Here is a 17,775-nt window from a genome sequence, read left to right on the forward strand (position 1 = left end):
AGTATGCCTAGAATTTTAAAATTGATCCAATGAGGTGCCACATTTTACAAAGTACAGATTTGTGGAATCGAAATGTTGTCTTTACTAAATATACTCATCCACATTCTTGCAGGGATTAGGCATCCATTTCCTTAGCAAAGGAAATTTTCTTCCATTGACAATAATGGCACCCACCAGTAACATCAGCTAATTTACCAAATGATGTCATTTGTTTATCCATTGGAAAAGACTTTTAAAAATGAAAAGGCAGTTATTTCAATGGAAAGGTGATTTCACAGCCCATCTTGATGAACATTTTTTTAAAGGTCAAGTTTCCATTCTACCAGTATGACTGCCAACATTGACCTCTACAGTCCTATAAAAGGAGATTTAATTTCACATTGTTGTGAAAGGGCCAAAGGGAGCTTCATGCACCTTCTTGAACTTTAAGATTGACGTTGGGAAAGCTTTGAAATGTATCCTTTGCATAGGGAGTTGATAGAAAGTAAGAGTCCTGTTTAGATGATTTTTCTTATGCTGAGACTAGTTTGCCACAAGCCTTTGCATACTAAATTTAAGTGTAATAAAGTTGTGGATAAAATTATGCATCTCACTTTTGAATTCAACCATTAGTTTAAAAAAAAGTAGTACTGTAATGGAGCTAATTAACTAAAACATTGCTATTTTCTCACATGTTTCTGTTGTAATTGCAAGTCCATCATTTTGAAAGAAGTGGAAATGCATCTGCAAAATATGTAATAGAATTATTTTATCACAAATTATCTTTGTTTTTTAGATATTAGACTTTGCAGCCTAGCCAAGGTGACAAATATATTTATTTTTAAACCAAGTTTGGTATGCTATAAATATTGTTGCCAGTGTGAAACAAAACTATACTTTGATGTCAATACATCCTGTTGCCAGAACTCTTAAATTGAAGTCATGTGGCTTATTTTGGGTAATTATTTTCAGTATTTACAAATGCAAAGAGCTCAGTAATTATACACAGACTACACTTACTGATGTTTGGTATTTTTATTTTGTACATCTTTTCATTCAACAAACACTGAAAAGAAATGTATTTTATACAGCAAAATGAGATTTTTAAGGTCAGGAATGGATAACAAATATACAGAATGTGTTGAGATTTTACCCACATTTTGAATTAATACAATTTGATCTTGCCCGTAGCCAAGTGTAAAAAGGACAGCTATTCTCTATCAAAGCAGGTTACTATTTTAACAATCTTGGCATTGAGCTGGTTTCTTTCGACTTGAATTACTTAAAAGACCCGGATTTCCCGGTTGTCTTTCCTTTGTGTATTCCACATGTATTTTTTATTACTATATACAAAATTAGCAATTGGTCTCTGCTAGGATTATGTTCACCTGGTACCAAATTACATTCTACATGTAAAGCATCATTTGGGAACCTGGACAACTGGTTGCATTCAATTTGCATGTTACATCACAGAAGTAGCTGTAAGAAAACAAAAATATAGCAATTAAAGAAGATTTATTAACAGAAAAAGCTAAGTAGGATTTGGCCATTCAATATGATCACTGCTGATATTCTAACTCTTCTTGAATTCGTTGTCCTTTTCTCATTATTGATCTCTTCCTCTTGGATGTTGCACTTGGAGCTATTTAAGTTGGAAAATTGCAAGGCTTTTCAAACCTTATGAAAACCTTATGAAAAAAATTCTCCTCATCTTAATTGATATCTTACCTTGAGCCCATGAGTCTCCTTAGAGAAACTAGGCCTAGGAAAAGTGTCTCTCAGCATCAAATCTATCAAGCAGTTATTTTATACATTTCATTAAGATCACCTCTCTTAAACCTGAGAATATAATTAAAAGCAAGTAAGGTTCATTTGGCTGGGACAATGGGCTCTAATTGACCATATTATGACACCACATTTTTGCTGTTCTGCCTTGGGTTTTATAAGAAATTACCATAGGACTGTTTCATCCACTTTCTCAAGCATTATCAGAAGGCCACTAAGAGACCAGAATAATCTCACTCAGGCTACAAGGTTGATTGATGGGGTGAAATGGCAATATCATAATAGTGAATGACATTTTTATTTCCCTTAAGTAGAGTTTGGGAAAGATGTATTTATTGTTGGGTCAAGGCAAATAAGCACTGTCCTTTCTGGAAAATCAATCACCTTCACATGGCTCCTTTTGGAACCTCTAGATTCAATTGTACTAATGCTGTCTTGCTTTTTTTCTAATATTTGCAGCTTGCATTTATTTTTAATCTTTTAACATAGGTTGTTGACAAGGAGAGAAAATAAAAGGGATGGAAACTGAATTATGATAATGAAGAAATGAGAAAAGTCCTGGTCAAAAGGTGATCTTATCAAAAGTATGCAATGGTGGTGAGAATTTGTGGGATGGTAGAGTCGAATTTAGAGAGAGAATTCCAAAGTCTGAATACTTACAAATCATCCTTCAGATCTTTGGATCCCCAAGTGTCTCATAGCCAAAGAATTACTGTTGAAGCACTGGCATTTTTCCATAGGCAAAAGTGGAATCCAATTTGTGAATATAATTCCACAAACACCAAACATGATAAATTACCAATTGGTAGGGCTAGTTGAGGGATACATTTTGGCTGGAATACCAGGGGAACAGCTCATTCAAAAGTGCCATTGAATCTTTCGTGCTCATTTGAAAAGGCAAATGGAGTCTTTTCCTCCTATAGATATCATGGGCAATGTACTCCACCGAAGTGTCAGCTTTGATTATGTGTTCAAGTCCCGATATAGAACTTGAACAAGTAACTTTCTGAGTTGAGTGAAAGTGAAACTATAAGGGTTGAGGTGACTGATAGTGTGTTAAAGTGAAGATTTTTTTGAAGAGGTGACAGGCATTTGAAGGTGAAATGATATGGATGAGATGTATATGGATCTCCTAGAAAGCTCTGACAAGGCACCAAATGGAAGTAAATTCAGGAAGGTTAAGGAAATTAATCAAGGATATTAGAAGGTAGAAACTTCAATTATAATGTAGCCCTGATTAACTTACAAAAATCATATTTTTTGGTTATTTGCATTTCACCAAATTCAAGTCTCCAAAACGTAAAATTCAGATGTCTACAAAGTAGAGTTTTTGATTGTCATTTTGGAGTATCTGTTCCCTGACTGTCCTTGTTTTTTGTTCTATCTGGAAATTATTTTGGACCTAGTTTAACTTGTCATTTTATAGCTTAAAAACAAGGAATTGTGAAGCACATCAGGTTCCAATCCTCTTCAGACTAATAGGATAATAATGTCATGGAGCCTTGGTCGAGGCACCAATATTCATCTTGCACACCAATTTCTACGTAAGCTGGATAAGACGCCTCAGTTATCAGACAAACATTTATACACATTGCATTTGGATAAAAGGACAGGTGACCAAAAGCATTGTCAATGAAGTAGATTTTAAAGAATGCATTAATGGAGAATTAGGGGTGGATTGGTTTAGGATGGAATTCCAGAGCTTGGGCCCCAGACATCTAAAAGTGTGGTGCCAGTTTTTGGGCAAAGGAAATCGTGGATGCAGAAGAGGCCAGAAATGGAGAAGGAAGTTTTAGGGCAGGAGGTATGGTAGGGCATACAGATATGTGGAATGGTGAGACCATGAAACGATTTGAACATGATGAGCATTTTATTTGAGACCGTGTTGGACCAAGAGGCCAGCAAGCATAGAGGGGCGAGGAGAACAAGATGAGAGTTGAGAGATGAACAAGAGTTTTAGTTGAACTCAAAATACCCAATCAACTACATCCAGAATTCTGTGCACAGTTCTGGCCATCACACTGTAGGAAGGTAATATTGGCCTTAGAGTGCATGCAGCATTGACTAAAGCACAAGATGCAGTGGCAATTATATGGACTTAGATCATTGTTGTGATCTCATTGAATGGTCGAACAGGCTCAAGGCATTGAAAGGGTTACCCCATTCAACTTTAATGTTTCTATGACAAGAATACTTCAATGTGCAGGATAAACCTCATGAAGATTATCAATAATCTGTATTAGTAGACTGATCAATTATATTGGTTAAATTCTATTAGTACCTCTAGTCACATGTTGACATTTCTGAGCTTTGTTTCTTGCTGATTGACAGTTAAGTCTCTCTCAAATCAAAAAAGTGCAGATGTACTGTGCAGTTGGCATCATCAAACAATCACACATTTGTGATGGTCATAACTTGAAAGAATAAGTCAAAAGAAAAAAAAGGAGGGAAAATATAAAGGCGAATAGGTGAAATACTCTTCTAATAATTACAAATCAAAATCATGTGCCTTATTACCAGTAAAATGCAACCCCCATTCTGTTTCTAAGTTTTAGTGCAAGTAATTTACATTTATTCAGCAAATATTACTGATTAATTAATGCAAGTTCTGCAAACATGAGTAAATCATCAATTAAATAATACTAAAAATAACTTATTCACAGCTGCAAGGAGATAACTTGACACCACAAATACCACTTCATTCTAAAGCATCTCATTTGAATGCCTTTGCTTGTAAGAAACGTTATTTGGTTCTTACTGTTTCTCTTGACTAGACTGACGGAATTCAAATTACGATTTGGTAAATTGGTTTATTATTGTCACATGTACCGAGGTACAGTGAAAAACTTTGTTTTGCATGCGATCCATACAGATCATTTCATCACATCAGTACATTGAGGTAGTACAAGGGAAAACAATAACATAATGCAGAATATTGTGTGTTATTTTCTTGAATTATGACAAATCTAACATGTCTTTTATATAGCTGTGTGAAGGGTTGACATTATTTCTTCACAGGCCAGTATTTTGTTTTTTCTGTCCTGTACTTGGTAACAGTTTTTTCTGTCCTGTAACAGTTTTTTCTGTCCTGTACTTGGTAACAGTTTTTTCTGTCCTGTAACAGTTTTTTCTGTCCTGTACTTGGTAACTAATGGTACAAAATAAAAAAAAACGTGATTGGTTAGCTGTCAGCATTCTCATCTCAGGAGTTTGGTTACAACCTTCAATAGACTGAGTGAGTGGACCTCCAACCAACTTACCTGATATAAATTGGAAAAAAATAGATTCAAAAGGTGAGAGAGAGTGTTTTCAGTGACTGCATCATCTTAAGGTAAAAGGATAATCAAAATAACCTGTTTCAACTCTATCTACACAAATGCAACAAGGCATTAATTCTGAAATAATAGAAGGCTTGATATGAATCATAGCAATATTACTTTTCTAGTGTTGAGAGATTGCAGATCATTGCACAAAGCAAAACGGGCACATTGGCTGCAGAGTAGTAGTTCTTGTTCTATTGTCCTCATCTGTCATTATCATCACTGCATGTCAGAAATTCTCAGTGCTCAAGTGCAATCTGTTCTTAGTGTGTCAATACCAAGTAGATTTGTCATTGAAAATCACAATATGTGAGGAAAGCAGTGGTCACTGGAATTGTGGTGGAAAAAGTATCTTGCAGTTTGCCTGGTCCATGCAGTGCTGAACTTCTGCTGTAGCACTCAAGTGGTACCAGTTCAATAGTCTGAAATAAAAACAGAAATTGCTGGAATCTCTCAGCAAGTTAGGCAGCATTTATGGAGATAGACGCAGAGTTAATGTTTCAGGTTGAAGACACTCTGTCAGAACTGGGAAAGAGAGAAAACAAGTTTTAAGTTGCAGAGAAGATGAAGAATGGAGGATAAGAGAACAGGAACATCTCTGATAGAGTGAGGCCAGGGTTGCTGTGGGGATAAACTGTAGATTGAGGCATCTGGTTGATGGGTTAATGAGGGAGGTTAGAGAGATGGAACATGAACAAAGGAACATAAAAGCTACAGATGAAGGCAGTTAGAAAGAGAGAACACAAATGCAGAACTGTAGAAAATGCCCAGCACATTGTGCAGTGATAATGGAGAGAGAAAATCTGAACCGGTATTACAGATGATGGATGGCCGACAGTAAACTGGCCAGCTTTGATACAGACAGAGAAAGTGAGCTACAATCTGCATTTGTTCTTGTCAATGTAGTGGAGATCACACCATGAGCAGTACCCAAGATTGGAAGAAGGCAAGTGAGTGACTGCTTCACCTGAAAGGACTGTTTGGGTCCCAAGATGGTGGGAAGGGAGGGAAGAGGTAAAAGGGCAGGTGTTGCATTTCTGCATTGTTCACCAGTCTACTGTTTGGGTGCCTTTAATTCTCTCTCGAATGGTGAGGTTTTACTTTACAAGTATAACAGTAAGGTAAACTGAAAAGTACTCTTCCTTTGTACTACCACATCCCAGTGCAAAGCTAGAACAAGTTTATTTTCTTGCACTGATAAGGATTTGCTATATTAAGCATGATATTGAATGCAGCATGTGATTTGTCCACTGAGTATCATTTGAGATGCTCAGCTAACTCTTCATTTTGATTTGAAAAGAAGTTGGTTTTTCTATATTTTTACATTGAACAATAGGCAGAGTTAGACTTGAAAGAGTACCTACACAGAATGAAGCCAATTTATAGAAAAACTACATAGAAATTGCACCACAGATATAGGCTATTTGTCTCAAGCAATCTGTGTAGGCACTAATTTTCCATTTTAGCACAATTGGAAAAAATACTCTATGAGGCCTAATCAGTGATTCATAAAAGCAGAATGATACACTTAACCTTTTGTACTCTACAGCTCTAACACCATGGCTTAGTTTATCTCTCCCCATTGATCCACACAACTGTTCTTTAATACATCTTCTCTATCCTTTGGAAATGATTTATTTTGTATGCCATAGAACTGATATTTGAAGATTTTCCACAGATTATTTCTCAACATTTTAAGTCCAATGGATTCTGGTCAATTCTTTTCCACTTTGATTCTTTTATTTTTTAATCTATTGTCCCTTTTCTGTTCTTCATTGAACCTAACCATGTTGTGGTGACTATTTTCCAATTGTTCTCCAACTCTCAATCTGTAATTTCCCTGATTTTATTTTAGAATTAAAGCAGTTTCTTTCATTGTTATTCTGGAAACATTCAATTAGGAAGCAATTCTTGATGCATTCTAAATCCTTCCTCTTCTTAACTATGTGCATTATCTCCTTTGATCATGTACATGATCAAACTTCAAATTTACTCTAACACACTGAGAATATAGTGCTTTTTTTGCAATACTAACCATGAATTTGGACTGATCGAGAAGTGGTAACAATGGGTTGTTTCTTGGAGACCAGGGATCTACAACTTTCCATTGAGCTCAGACGTACACTTATGGTGTTCTCTTTCCTAAAGATGTCGGAGTCGCTGTAGGTTGAAAGGTTATCTCCATACATGTGAGGGCAGCACCTGGATGGATTGAAACGAACGCACAATCTTTGCAGGTCAGCCTGGGGACATAAAGAATTCTGCTGTTATATTAGATCCCATGTACATTACCAGGATTAACAATTTATACTTGTGGAAAACTGCAGATCTGACCCTGCAACTTTAGTGAGGTAAAAGTTGAGCTGATCATTCACTGGGATTTTCCCTATTGTTTTTCTCTCCTCTCAGTATTTTCCTGCCTCTATGCTTCCTTAAAACCTACTATATTTGTAAAACTTTCCAATTCTGGTGAAGTCAGTAACCCAAAACATTATCTATGTTTCCATCTCTGCAGATGCTGACAGAGCTGTGGAGTATTAAGATTTGATTCCAGTTGGGTTTTAGATTTTTAGAATCTGTGGTACTTTGTCTCTGAATGCCTTATCCATGGTGATTTCAGTAATCCACCTGCCATTCTTTAACCCAAAACCTCTTACCCATATTCACAGCTACCTTCCATCATGCCATTTCACATGACTTCTTTACTCCCATCATGTTGATTAAGGGCAGTTCTAACTACTTTGAATCGCCCACTACCCAACTACTCCATACCCATTTCCAAACCCATTTAATTCTGTTTCTCCTGAAGAAAATACTTTCCTAATACCCTTTTATCTGCACTTTTAAACTTCCCTAAATAGCTTTTGATGCTCCATTAAGCACCTTACATTTACAAATGTCAATCTGTTCAACCTTATGACCATTGTTGATGTCCTTCTCCCAATAAAACATAACCTAATTGTTTCCTGGAGTGTTTCTCATCTCACTTTAAGTCCAAAGGGTGCAGGCTTGGATGTATTTTTTTTTAATTATCCATTGATAAATCAACCATTCCTCTGAGATCTGTATTACATTAACCATAACCCATGTCTCAAATTATCAAAGAATTATTTGGCGGCACGGTAGTGTAGTGGTTAGCGTAACGCTATTACAGCACCAGTGACCCGGGTTCAATTATGCTGCTGTCAGTAAGGAGTTTGTACGTCCTCCCCGTGTCTGCGTAGGTTTCCTCCGGGTGCTCCGGTTTCCTCCCACATTCCAAAGACGTACAGGTTAGGAGCTGTGGGTATGGTATGTAGGCGCCGGAAGAGTGGTGACACTTGTGGGCTGCCCTCAGCACATTCTCAGTAACACAAAAAGATGCATTTCACTGTGCGTTTTGATGTACCTGTGACTAATAAATAAATATCTCTATCTTATTTTTCTGAAGGAAATCTATCTCCTTTGAACAGTCTTTGCTGCTTCCACTGTTTCCTTATATGAGTTGAAAAGCATCCACAATTTAAAGGTTTAAAGGTTAACAGCCACTTTTCCATTGTGTAACATGTGGTTCTAAATGCAAACAAATTATGTCAAATACCAACATACCCTGAAATTATCATTGTAGAATCCATAAATGAGTGGGTTCCAGAAACTATGTGACATGGCCAGGTAGTGGGAGAAGAAGTAAAGGGCAGTGATGTCCATGGGATCATTTGGCAGCACAGCTGGATTGAACTCGTATGTAACACTGAAGATATGAAATGGTAGCCAGCAAAGAGCAAAAACAGCCACTATGATAAACAGCATCTTGATTACCTGAAAGAATTTATAATAGATTTTACAATTTATCCCAATTTACTCATCTTAAATAGCAAAACAATAAGCTTTACTTCATATTGATTATAATCTTTTATTTCAACACATTCTTCTGCATCTGGGACTTCTTGAAAACTGCTCTCAGCCAGTTGATGTGTGTTCTGTTTATGTGTACAAATAAGGTTTCTTCTAAAACTCCATCAAAAATTTTGGTGGTAAGGCAGATGTACTCCTAAGAAAACTGTTGGTTTAAGTGTGTAGAGATAGGATCAAATTTATTTCAGCAATTGATACAGATTTCATGTTTGTGTTGGTGTCATCAGCTATGCCAGGGTTGGAATGGACTACAGTTGTGCTGATGGAAATTGGTCAAGTGTTAGAGCAGAATGAGAAAGACCATTTATTACACTCACCTTTATTGACATGTACTGGGGCAAAATCAGAATCAGGTTTATTATCACTGACATATGTTGTGAAATTTCTTGTTTTGTGGTGGCAGTACAGTGCAAGACATAAAGACATAAAAGTTGAATGAAAGTAGGCTTCTCCCAGTCCCTAGTACTGACTGAATGACCATTTACAGGACCTCACTACTGGCCCATCTGAGTTAAGCTCAATTACCAGGGACCTTTCTCATAACATACGTAACTGCCTGAGCAAAGTCCAACCTCCACGGTAGAATGCTACCATGGGTAGAAACAACTATAGAAATATACCCTTGATTTTCACTTATTTACTTTGGAAATCATCAAAACAGAAAAAGTGCCTTTTCAGGAACAACTGTAGCTGCTGGATAATGCATCCAATGTAGCCGATGCTTTATTTATTGCTTTTCTAAACCAAAATATATGGGCATATAGTAAGCATACTGTATTATCATTCCTTTACCTGGGTTGTGACTTATATGATTTTACCTTCCGTTTTGATTTGTCTTGCTGAGCTTCTCTGTTTTTGTCCATGTTTCCAGGTGGTCTCCGACCCCATAGCCTCATACCCACATTCCAGTAAGTTATGGTGAGGATGAGTAAGGGTAACATGTAAGTGAAAATTAGCAGGAAGAGTGTGTAGACCTTCCGGTAAGTATTGCTGGGCCAACCAGTTTCGAAACAGATCATTTCAGGTTCACTTTCCAGGTTCATGTACTTAACCTGACATAAAAAACATAACACATTTTAAATCACATTTTAGATAATGTTTCTTAACTCAAACCATTTTTAGTAATGTAAAATCTCAAGTTATTCTATGAAATTAAATTATTTATTGCCAATGACATGAATTTATCCAGTGAAAAATTAGGCAACCTGGCAATAGAAATGCAAAGCTTTGGACATGTACAATCATATTTTCCAGTGTCTATAAAAAATTTGGGACAATATAGAGGTGCATTTAAGTATTCTTGTCATAAAGTTACTGAAAACCAGTGGAATGAAGATAAATAGAATTATCACAGAAATATTTATCTTGACAAAATCATTACCAAACAGATACAATCTCCTGTCTTCTGCTGATTGTGTGTTCATTCTAGAGGGGCTGATTTTCCTGATCTTTGACTCTGCTCAACAGAAATTAGTGATTGTGATTTTCTGCAGTCTTTACACCGCCTTGTGATTTCCAGGACTTTTGTCGGGGCAGTGTAGGAACTGTGCTTACAATAGGTATAGACCCTGAGTGCTGATACAATGTGGTGGGAGGGGAAAATGCTGACCACTCATACCCACTATTTTGTATAGCTGCTCAAGGTTGCCTACACACAGAGGCCTTGAGGAAGGAACAATAGGTCTGACATTAGGCCTCTCCTAAGACTGGAGGCCCCAAGGGTGTCCTGGGAACGTCAAAGCCAGACATGAAAAGGAACGGCTTTTTCAGTTCTAAGGCTAGGAATCAGCCCCATCTGACCTGCTCCCCATATTCCAATGCAAAGCCCTAGCGGAGCAGAAAGGATCCAGGAAAATTGGTTCTTGTCACTGTTTCAATCCTCTTCTCAGTCTTTCTCACCACAATATTCCACCCTACTTGTGAGTTCTTCACTTGCAGAACTAATCTACAGGATGAATAGGAAATTGTTCAGCCAATCATCCACCAACTTGTGAATCCCTCTTCAGTGACTGCTCAAAATGGAGAAGGAAAATCCAGGAAGTTACTGTGAGAAGCTTGAATCTCTTTGGGAGCATGTGCAAGCCAGGCAAAATACTGCTGAAGGTTCACCCACACATCCACCTAGAGTACCTCCTGCCCCATCCATGGTAAAGCCTGAAAATTCCTCACTAGACTCACCAGTCAACCCAGAATGTAGAACTGGAGTGGAACCAAGTCATTCCCAATTCCAAGGGACAACCTGAAAAGACTTGCATGTGAGCCTGACCACATAAAGGTTTGTAGGTTTATACTTCATGTACTTTGTTGTTCATTATCATAAATGGAAATAGGAATAGACATTCTGCCCTTTACACCACCTATAGCACACAAGATTATGGCTGATCACTTACCTGCAATAACCCCAATATGTCTTTATATCCAAAATTGTATAGATCTTTGTCACACGTTCTTTGAGTTATAGAGTCATGCAGCACAGAAACAGGGCCTTTGGCACACCACATCCATGCCAACTATTTTAGCTGTGTACACTAATCCTATTTGCCCACATTAGGTCCGTATCCTTCAATGCTTTGCCAATTCAAGTACCTGAGTAAATGCCTTTTTTGAAGTAGTGATCTTATCTGATTACACTCCCTCCTCTAGCAGTGCATTCCAGATATCAACCACCCTGATCTTTAAAAAAAACGTTCCCCTCAGATTGCTTCTATAATTCTTTCTTCTCACCTTAAACTATGCTCTGGTTTTTGATATCCCCACCACAGGAAAAAGATTCTGACCATCTACCCTATCTATGCCTCCCTTAATTTTATATAAATCTATCAAATCACCCCTCAGGCCTCTTTGCTCCAGGGAAAACAAGCCCAGCCTATTCAATCTCTCCCCATAACTCGATGCCTTCCAGTCCAGGCGACATCCTGGTGAATCTCCTCTGCACTCTTCCTGTGCAGTCACATCCTTCCTATACTGTGGCAACCAGAACTACACACAAAACATTATAACATAACCTCTCAACTTTTATACTCAATGCCTGACCTATGAAGGCAGGCATGCCACATACACTCTTCACAACCTTCAGGGAACTATGGACTTGAAGTGCAAGGTCTTTCTGTTCATCAACATTCCTTAGAGCCCTAAAAATTACTGTTTATATTCTACCCCTATTTGACTTCCCAAAGTACATCACCTCACACTTGTTAGGATTAAACTTCAGCTGCCAATGCTCTGGTCAACTTTCCATCTGATCCAAATTCTTCTGTAGCCTTAGACAATCTTCCTCGCTATCTACAACACCACCAATTTTTGTGAATATACACAACCACTGATGTTCCACAGCCTTCTTGAGTAGAAAATTCCAAAGATTCACCACCCTCTGGATGAAGAAATTTCTTCTCACCTCATTTCTTCTCATCTCAGTCCCATTCATTGAGACTCTGACCCCTGGTTCTTGACACCCCATCAGGTCCTGGGGATTTATCCGGCTTTAGTTCCATTAATTTATATATTAATTTATTAATTCACTGATGCTAATTTCCCTGAGCTCCTCGTTCACACTAGACTTGTTCTCCCCTGTTTCCAGGAGGTTTTCTATGTCATCTTCTGTAAAGACAGATCCAAGATATTTGTTTGCTTTCTCTGCCATTTCCTTATTTGCCAATGTGACTTCTATTATCTCAGTCTGTAAGGGGTCCACATTAACCTTTGCAAATCTTTTCTTTTATACATACCTTTCAAAGCTTTTACAGTTTATTTGTTTCTCACTATATTATTCTTATATTCTATATTCCCTTATCAGTTTCTTTGTCCTACTTTGCTGAAATCTGAAAATTTCTCAAGTCTTCAGCTTACTGGTCTTACTGACATTATGTCCTTTCCTTTGATCTAATATAATTTTTAACTTCTTTTTAGCTAAGACTGGGTCATTTTTCCTGTTGGGCTTTTGTGCCTCAAAGAGATATTTATTAACTGTAAACCCTCTGTTAATTCTTTAAATGTTACCCATTGCTCCCCTACTGTCAAACGTATTCATTTAGTTTCCTGAATTACCACACTTCATACCTTGGTAATTTGTTTTGTTTAGACCTAAGACCCTTGTTTTAGATTAAATGTATCAACAAGTGATATAGTTCATCTATATCAAAAGCAGTGCTGGAAATGACAGTCTCACAGCCATCACCACTTCAAAGATCCATTGCCTGACAGCTCCAGCAACCCAGGGTCAATCCTGACCTCTGGTCCTGAGTGTATGGAGTTTGCACCTTCTCTCTGTAACCACGTGGGTTTCCTCGGATACCCTGGTTTCCGCCTATATTAGCCAAAACATTTGGGTTTTAGGTTAATTAGCCGGTATAGATGAGTGGTAGAGTCTGAAATGAATTGATGGGAATGTGGGGAGAATAAAATGGGATTAGTATCAATGGGTGCTTGATACTTGGTGAGAATTCATTGGGCTGAAAGACATGTTTCTATGCTACAGTATATGATTCTATGACATTCATTAACCTTATTATCGATGATCCCAGACTACAAACTGGTCAGATGAATGCTGCTGTTTCAACAGCAGGTTCTTTATCTCTTTGAAACATTTCCGAACTTCTAGTCAGATTGGGAGATCACTTCTATTCAATCAATCACATCTGAAGTTTGTTCTTAGAATTTGACATTTAGGGGATTAGTGATAGGCTTGAAGATATAAAGCCACCCTCTCTTGCAAAATCAGTTTGTCCTTCTGCCTTCAAGTGTTAAATATTTCAAGTTCTGAGTCTTTGGAGCCTCTGTGACATGCCAAGTTTCCTTTCTCTGTGGGTTATGCAAGTGTGAGCTGCAATGCCTTAAGGGCTAAATTTAAAGTTTAAATCCATAATTTAGATAGAGCTCAAATTGTTCATTCTAACAGATCTAACATTCATGGATCAGTCCTTCATGCTAATTGGTTTTCTCGTCAGGCACTTTGTTCTGAACATTGCCATTGAATCTGCTTCTGTCAGCCTTTTAGAGAATGATTTCCCGATCACAAGTCATTGCAAAAAAAAGTTTCATCGTGATGTGTTCAGTTCTTCTGCCAATGGCTTAAATCTGAATCTTCAGGTTCCAACTCTTCTCTCAATAGAAACCATTTTTCTTTATTTACCCTAGCGAAACAATCAGGATTTGAACTCCCGTATTAAATCCTCTCTTAAATTTCACTACTCTAAAAAGAACAATCTTTTGTTCTCAACATAAATAAAGTTTGTTCCAACTCTCCAAGGCCTTGAAATACTTTTTAAAGCCTGATGTTCAATACTGAACATGACATTTCTGGTTTGGCCTAACAGCATGTTCCAAAACCTACTTGATTTTATACTCTATGCCTTCATTAATAAAGCTGAGTATTTCATCCTTTTTAACAGCCTCTTAACTTGTCCTGCCACTTGCAATGATTTGTGCTTGTACATGCTCTGCTCCTGCACCCCTTTTAAAACTGTGTCATTTTGTTTATGTTGTCTCTCCTCATTCTTTCAAGCAAACTATATTATTTCAGTCTTCAAAGTTAATTTCTCCACTTGTCTATGTTTCCCCAAGGGCTGTTACTGTCCTTCATTAGATTAGATTATTATCATATACACTATGAAATTCCTTGTTCCTATGGCTCATGTAGGAAACACTATACATGGTAATAATAAATACAGTGCAAAACAGCAGAATAGTGCAAAGATTGTAGTGCAATCTGAGGTAGTGCAAAAAAAAAGATACCGAAGTGACAATAGCAGAACAACCAAGAGAGGTAGATCCTCACGAGTCTGATTGAATTCTTTGAGGATGTGACAAAGCACACTGATGAAGGTAGAGCAGTGGATGTGATGTACATGGATTTTAGTAAGGATTTTGATAAGGTTCTTAATGAAAGGCTTATTCAGAAAGTCAGGAAGCATAGGATCCAGGTAAACTTGGCTGGGTGGATTCAGAATTGGCTCGCCCATAGAAGACAGAGGGTGGTGGTAGATGGAGCGTATTCTGCCTGGAGGTCGGTGACCAGTGGTGTTCCGCAGGGATCTGTTCCCCTGCTCTTTGTGATTTTTATAAATGACTTGGATGAGGATGTGGAAGGGTGGGTTAGTAAGTTTGCTGATGATACAAAGGTTGGTGGTGATGTGGATAGTGTAGAAGGTTGCTGTAGATTAAAACAGGATATTGATAGAATGCAGAGCTGGGCTGAGAAGTGGCAGATGGAGTTCAACCCGGATAAGCGTGAAGTGATACACTTCGAGAGATCGAATTTGAAGGCAGAATACAAGGTTAATGGCAGGACTCTTAGCAGTGTGGAGGAACAGAGGGATCTTGGGGTCCACGTCCATAGATCCCTCAAGGTTGCCACGCAGGTCGATAGGGTTGTTAAGAAGGCGTATGGAGTGTCAGCCTTCATTAGTCGGGGTATTGAGTTCAAGAGCTGCGAGGTGAGGTTGCAGCTCTATAGAACTCTGGTCAGACCACACTTGGAGTATTGTGTTCAGTTCTAGTCGCCTCATTATAGGAAGGATGTGGAAGCTTTAGAGAGGGTGCAGAAGAGATTTACTAGGATGTTGCCTGAATTGGAGAGCATGTCTTATGACGATAGGTTGAGCGAGTTAGGGCTTTTCTCTTTGGAGAGGAGGAGGATGAGAGGTGACTTGATAGAGGTGTACAAAATGATAAGGGGCATAGATCGAGTGGACAGTCAGAGACTTTTTCCCAGTGCGACAATGGCTAACACGAGGGGACATAATTTTAAGGTGATTGGAGGAAAGTATAAGGGGGATGTCAGGGGTAAGTTTTTTTACACAAAGTGGTGGGTGCGTGGGAGTGACTGCTGGCAGAGGTTGTGGGGGCAGGTACATTAGGGACATTTAAGAGATTCTTAGATAGACACATGAATGATAGAAAAATAGGGGGCTATGTGGGAGGGAAGGGTTAGATAAATCTTAGAGCAGGATAAAATGTCAGCACAACATTGTGGGCCGAAGGGCCTGTACTGTGCTGTGGTGTTCTATGTTCTAATTAAGAGTATGTGGCAGCACCACTGAAAGGGGGTGTGAAACAGGTAATTGGTTCAGGAGTCTGATAGCTGTGGGGAGGAAGCTGTTCTAGAATCTTAAATCTGGTCTGAATGGATGTGATGGGCTGAATGGCCTGTTTCCATGCTGTATGACTGCATGACTCTAATCACATGGTGCTGCTAGGCAGAGTGAGCGAGTATGACAAGGATGTTGCCATCAGGCACCTGGCAGAATGGCTCTCTGATAAAAATAAACCTAGACAAGGTTGGTAGTGATCTTAGAAACCTACTTTGCTTGACCAATATGGATTAAAAATTAATTTACCCTTGTCGTCATCTTTTGGATTAAGAGTTGACCTGATTGCTTAAAACATTGTCAGGCTTAGCCCCTGAATTTTAAATTCTGAATCTCAGTGATGCTTTTTTTATCTCATCAAAATGGGGGCTAAAGTGCTACCTTGCTGGTCAAGCACAGAGGGAAACAGCATCACCCCCTGCCTAATCATTCCGCACCCAACATTGGTTCTTCTAGCTTAAGTTTCTGCTTGATATTTTTCCCTCTGAATGCATTAGTCTCTTATGACCAATTATTGCCCCTCTGCACCTTGGCTAAAATCAGCAAACTCATTGTGAACTGTATCTCCAACACTTGCATGTTCAGGGAAGAGCTTTCAGATTGCAATTGATTAAAGTAATTACTGACAAAGTTTGTTGACAAGCTGTTTGATTTACTATTAATAGTAAATTACCATGGCAACATTTCAGTAATGACTTTGCAGTTAATACACCATCACTATTAAATTTTGCATGCAAATAGCACTACTGCAAATATACTTGTTACCGATTGCAAATGCTTGCTCTGAAACTCCTTTGATTTCCAGCAAAATCCTCAGACAGAATCCTCAAGGAGAAATGGCAGGAAACTGGTTTGGAACATACCAGGGATTTTCTGGGCCCCTGAATTGGAGAATCTTTAGAATTGCAAGCTTTTATTGAAATAAGGATTCAGTACTTCCTCACTTACCCTTGATACAAGTAACTGCACAGATGCAATGCTGAAAGACACCATCCAAATCACAGCGATTAATATCTTACTTCGGGAACGACCCATGCGAGACTTCAGGGGATGGCAAACAGCATAATAACGGTCAACACCAATGGTCATGAGGGTATATATACTGACAGACACAGAGAGAACCTAGGCAAAGAATAGTCGAGGTAAAACCATTAATCACATTAAAGCTGCAGCTAAAGAGTTTATTAATTACGTAAAGGATCAACATTTAAAAATAAATTTTGCAATAACAATTTTTATTTATATATTAACTTTGACATCATAAAACATTCTGAGGAACTTCACAAAATTGTTTTTCAAACAAAATTTGATAGCAAGCCAGTAAAGGCGATATTACGGCAGTGATCTAAAACTTGGTCAAAGATATTAGGTTTTTGAGAAAATGTTAAGGGAGGGAAGAGAGACAGAGAGGTTTAAGAATATAATTCATGTTCTTGACAGCTAATAGTGGAGCTTCACTCAGCAGGAGAGCACATTATAGAATCACATGCAGAAATCAATGCATTATATTGGCGGCGTTACGACCTTTCTTGGCCATTAATGACAAAAAAAAAGTTGTGAATGTTGTGAAAAGATGCACTATCCCCATACTCAGTTCATGCTGATGTTAAGTGAGATATTATGCTGAGCCTCTCTTTGCAAAATTTACATAATATGTCCAGGATTGCTATGGGAACAAAGTACTACACTGGACCACAGGGCTGGATATTAAT

General features: G+C 38.1%; 1 protein-coding gene across 1 annotated transcript; it reads right to left on the reverse strand.

The window, feature by feature from the left end:
- Positions 1–1,367: 1,367 nt before the first annotated feature.
- Positions 1,368–17,152, reverse strand: LOC127569177 (RYamide receptor-like). The gene is made up of 5 exons (XM_052013567.1): positions 17,012–17,152; positions 9,797–10,030; positions 8,673–8,882; positions 7,120–7,327; positions 1,368–1,458 (listed from the first exon to the last, which is right to left on the reverse strand). Exons 1-5 carry the CDS (start codon positions 17,150–17,152, stop codon positions 1,442–1,444), a joined length of 810 nt encoding a protein of 269 aa, XP_051869527.1. The 3' UTR covers positions 1,368–1,441.
- Between the last annotated feature and the right edge of the window lie 623 nt (positions 17,153–17,775).

This window comes from Pristis pectinata, chromosome 4, assembly GCF_009764475.1.
Source record: "Pristis pectinata isolate sPriPec2 chromosome 4, sPriPec2.1.pri, whole genome shotgun sequence".
NCBI classification, from domain to species: Eukaryota; Metazoa; Chordata; class Chondrichthyes; order Rhinopristiformes; family Pristidae; genus Pristis; species Pristis pectinata.

Coding starts and splice junctions, on each gene's coding strand:
- LOC127569177 (XM_052013567.1), bottom strand. CDS start 17,152: ATGACCATTGGTGTTGACCGTTATTATGCTGTTTGCCATCCCCTGAAG. Junction 8,883..9,796: donor AAGACAAATCAAAACGGAAG/GTAAAATCATAT, acceptor AAATTCTTTCAG/GTAATCAAGATGCTGTTTAT. Junction 7,328..8,672: donor TCTACAATGATAATTTCAGG/GTATGTTGGTAT, acceptor TTATGTCCCCAG/GCTGACCTGCAAAGATTGTG.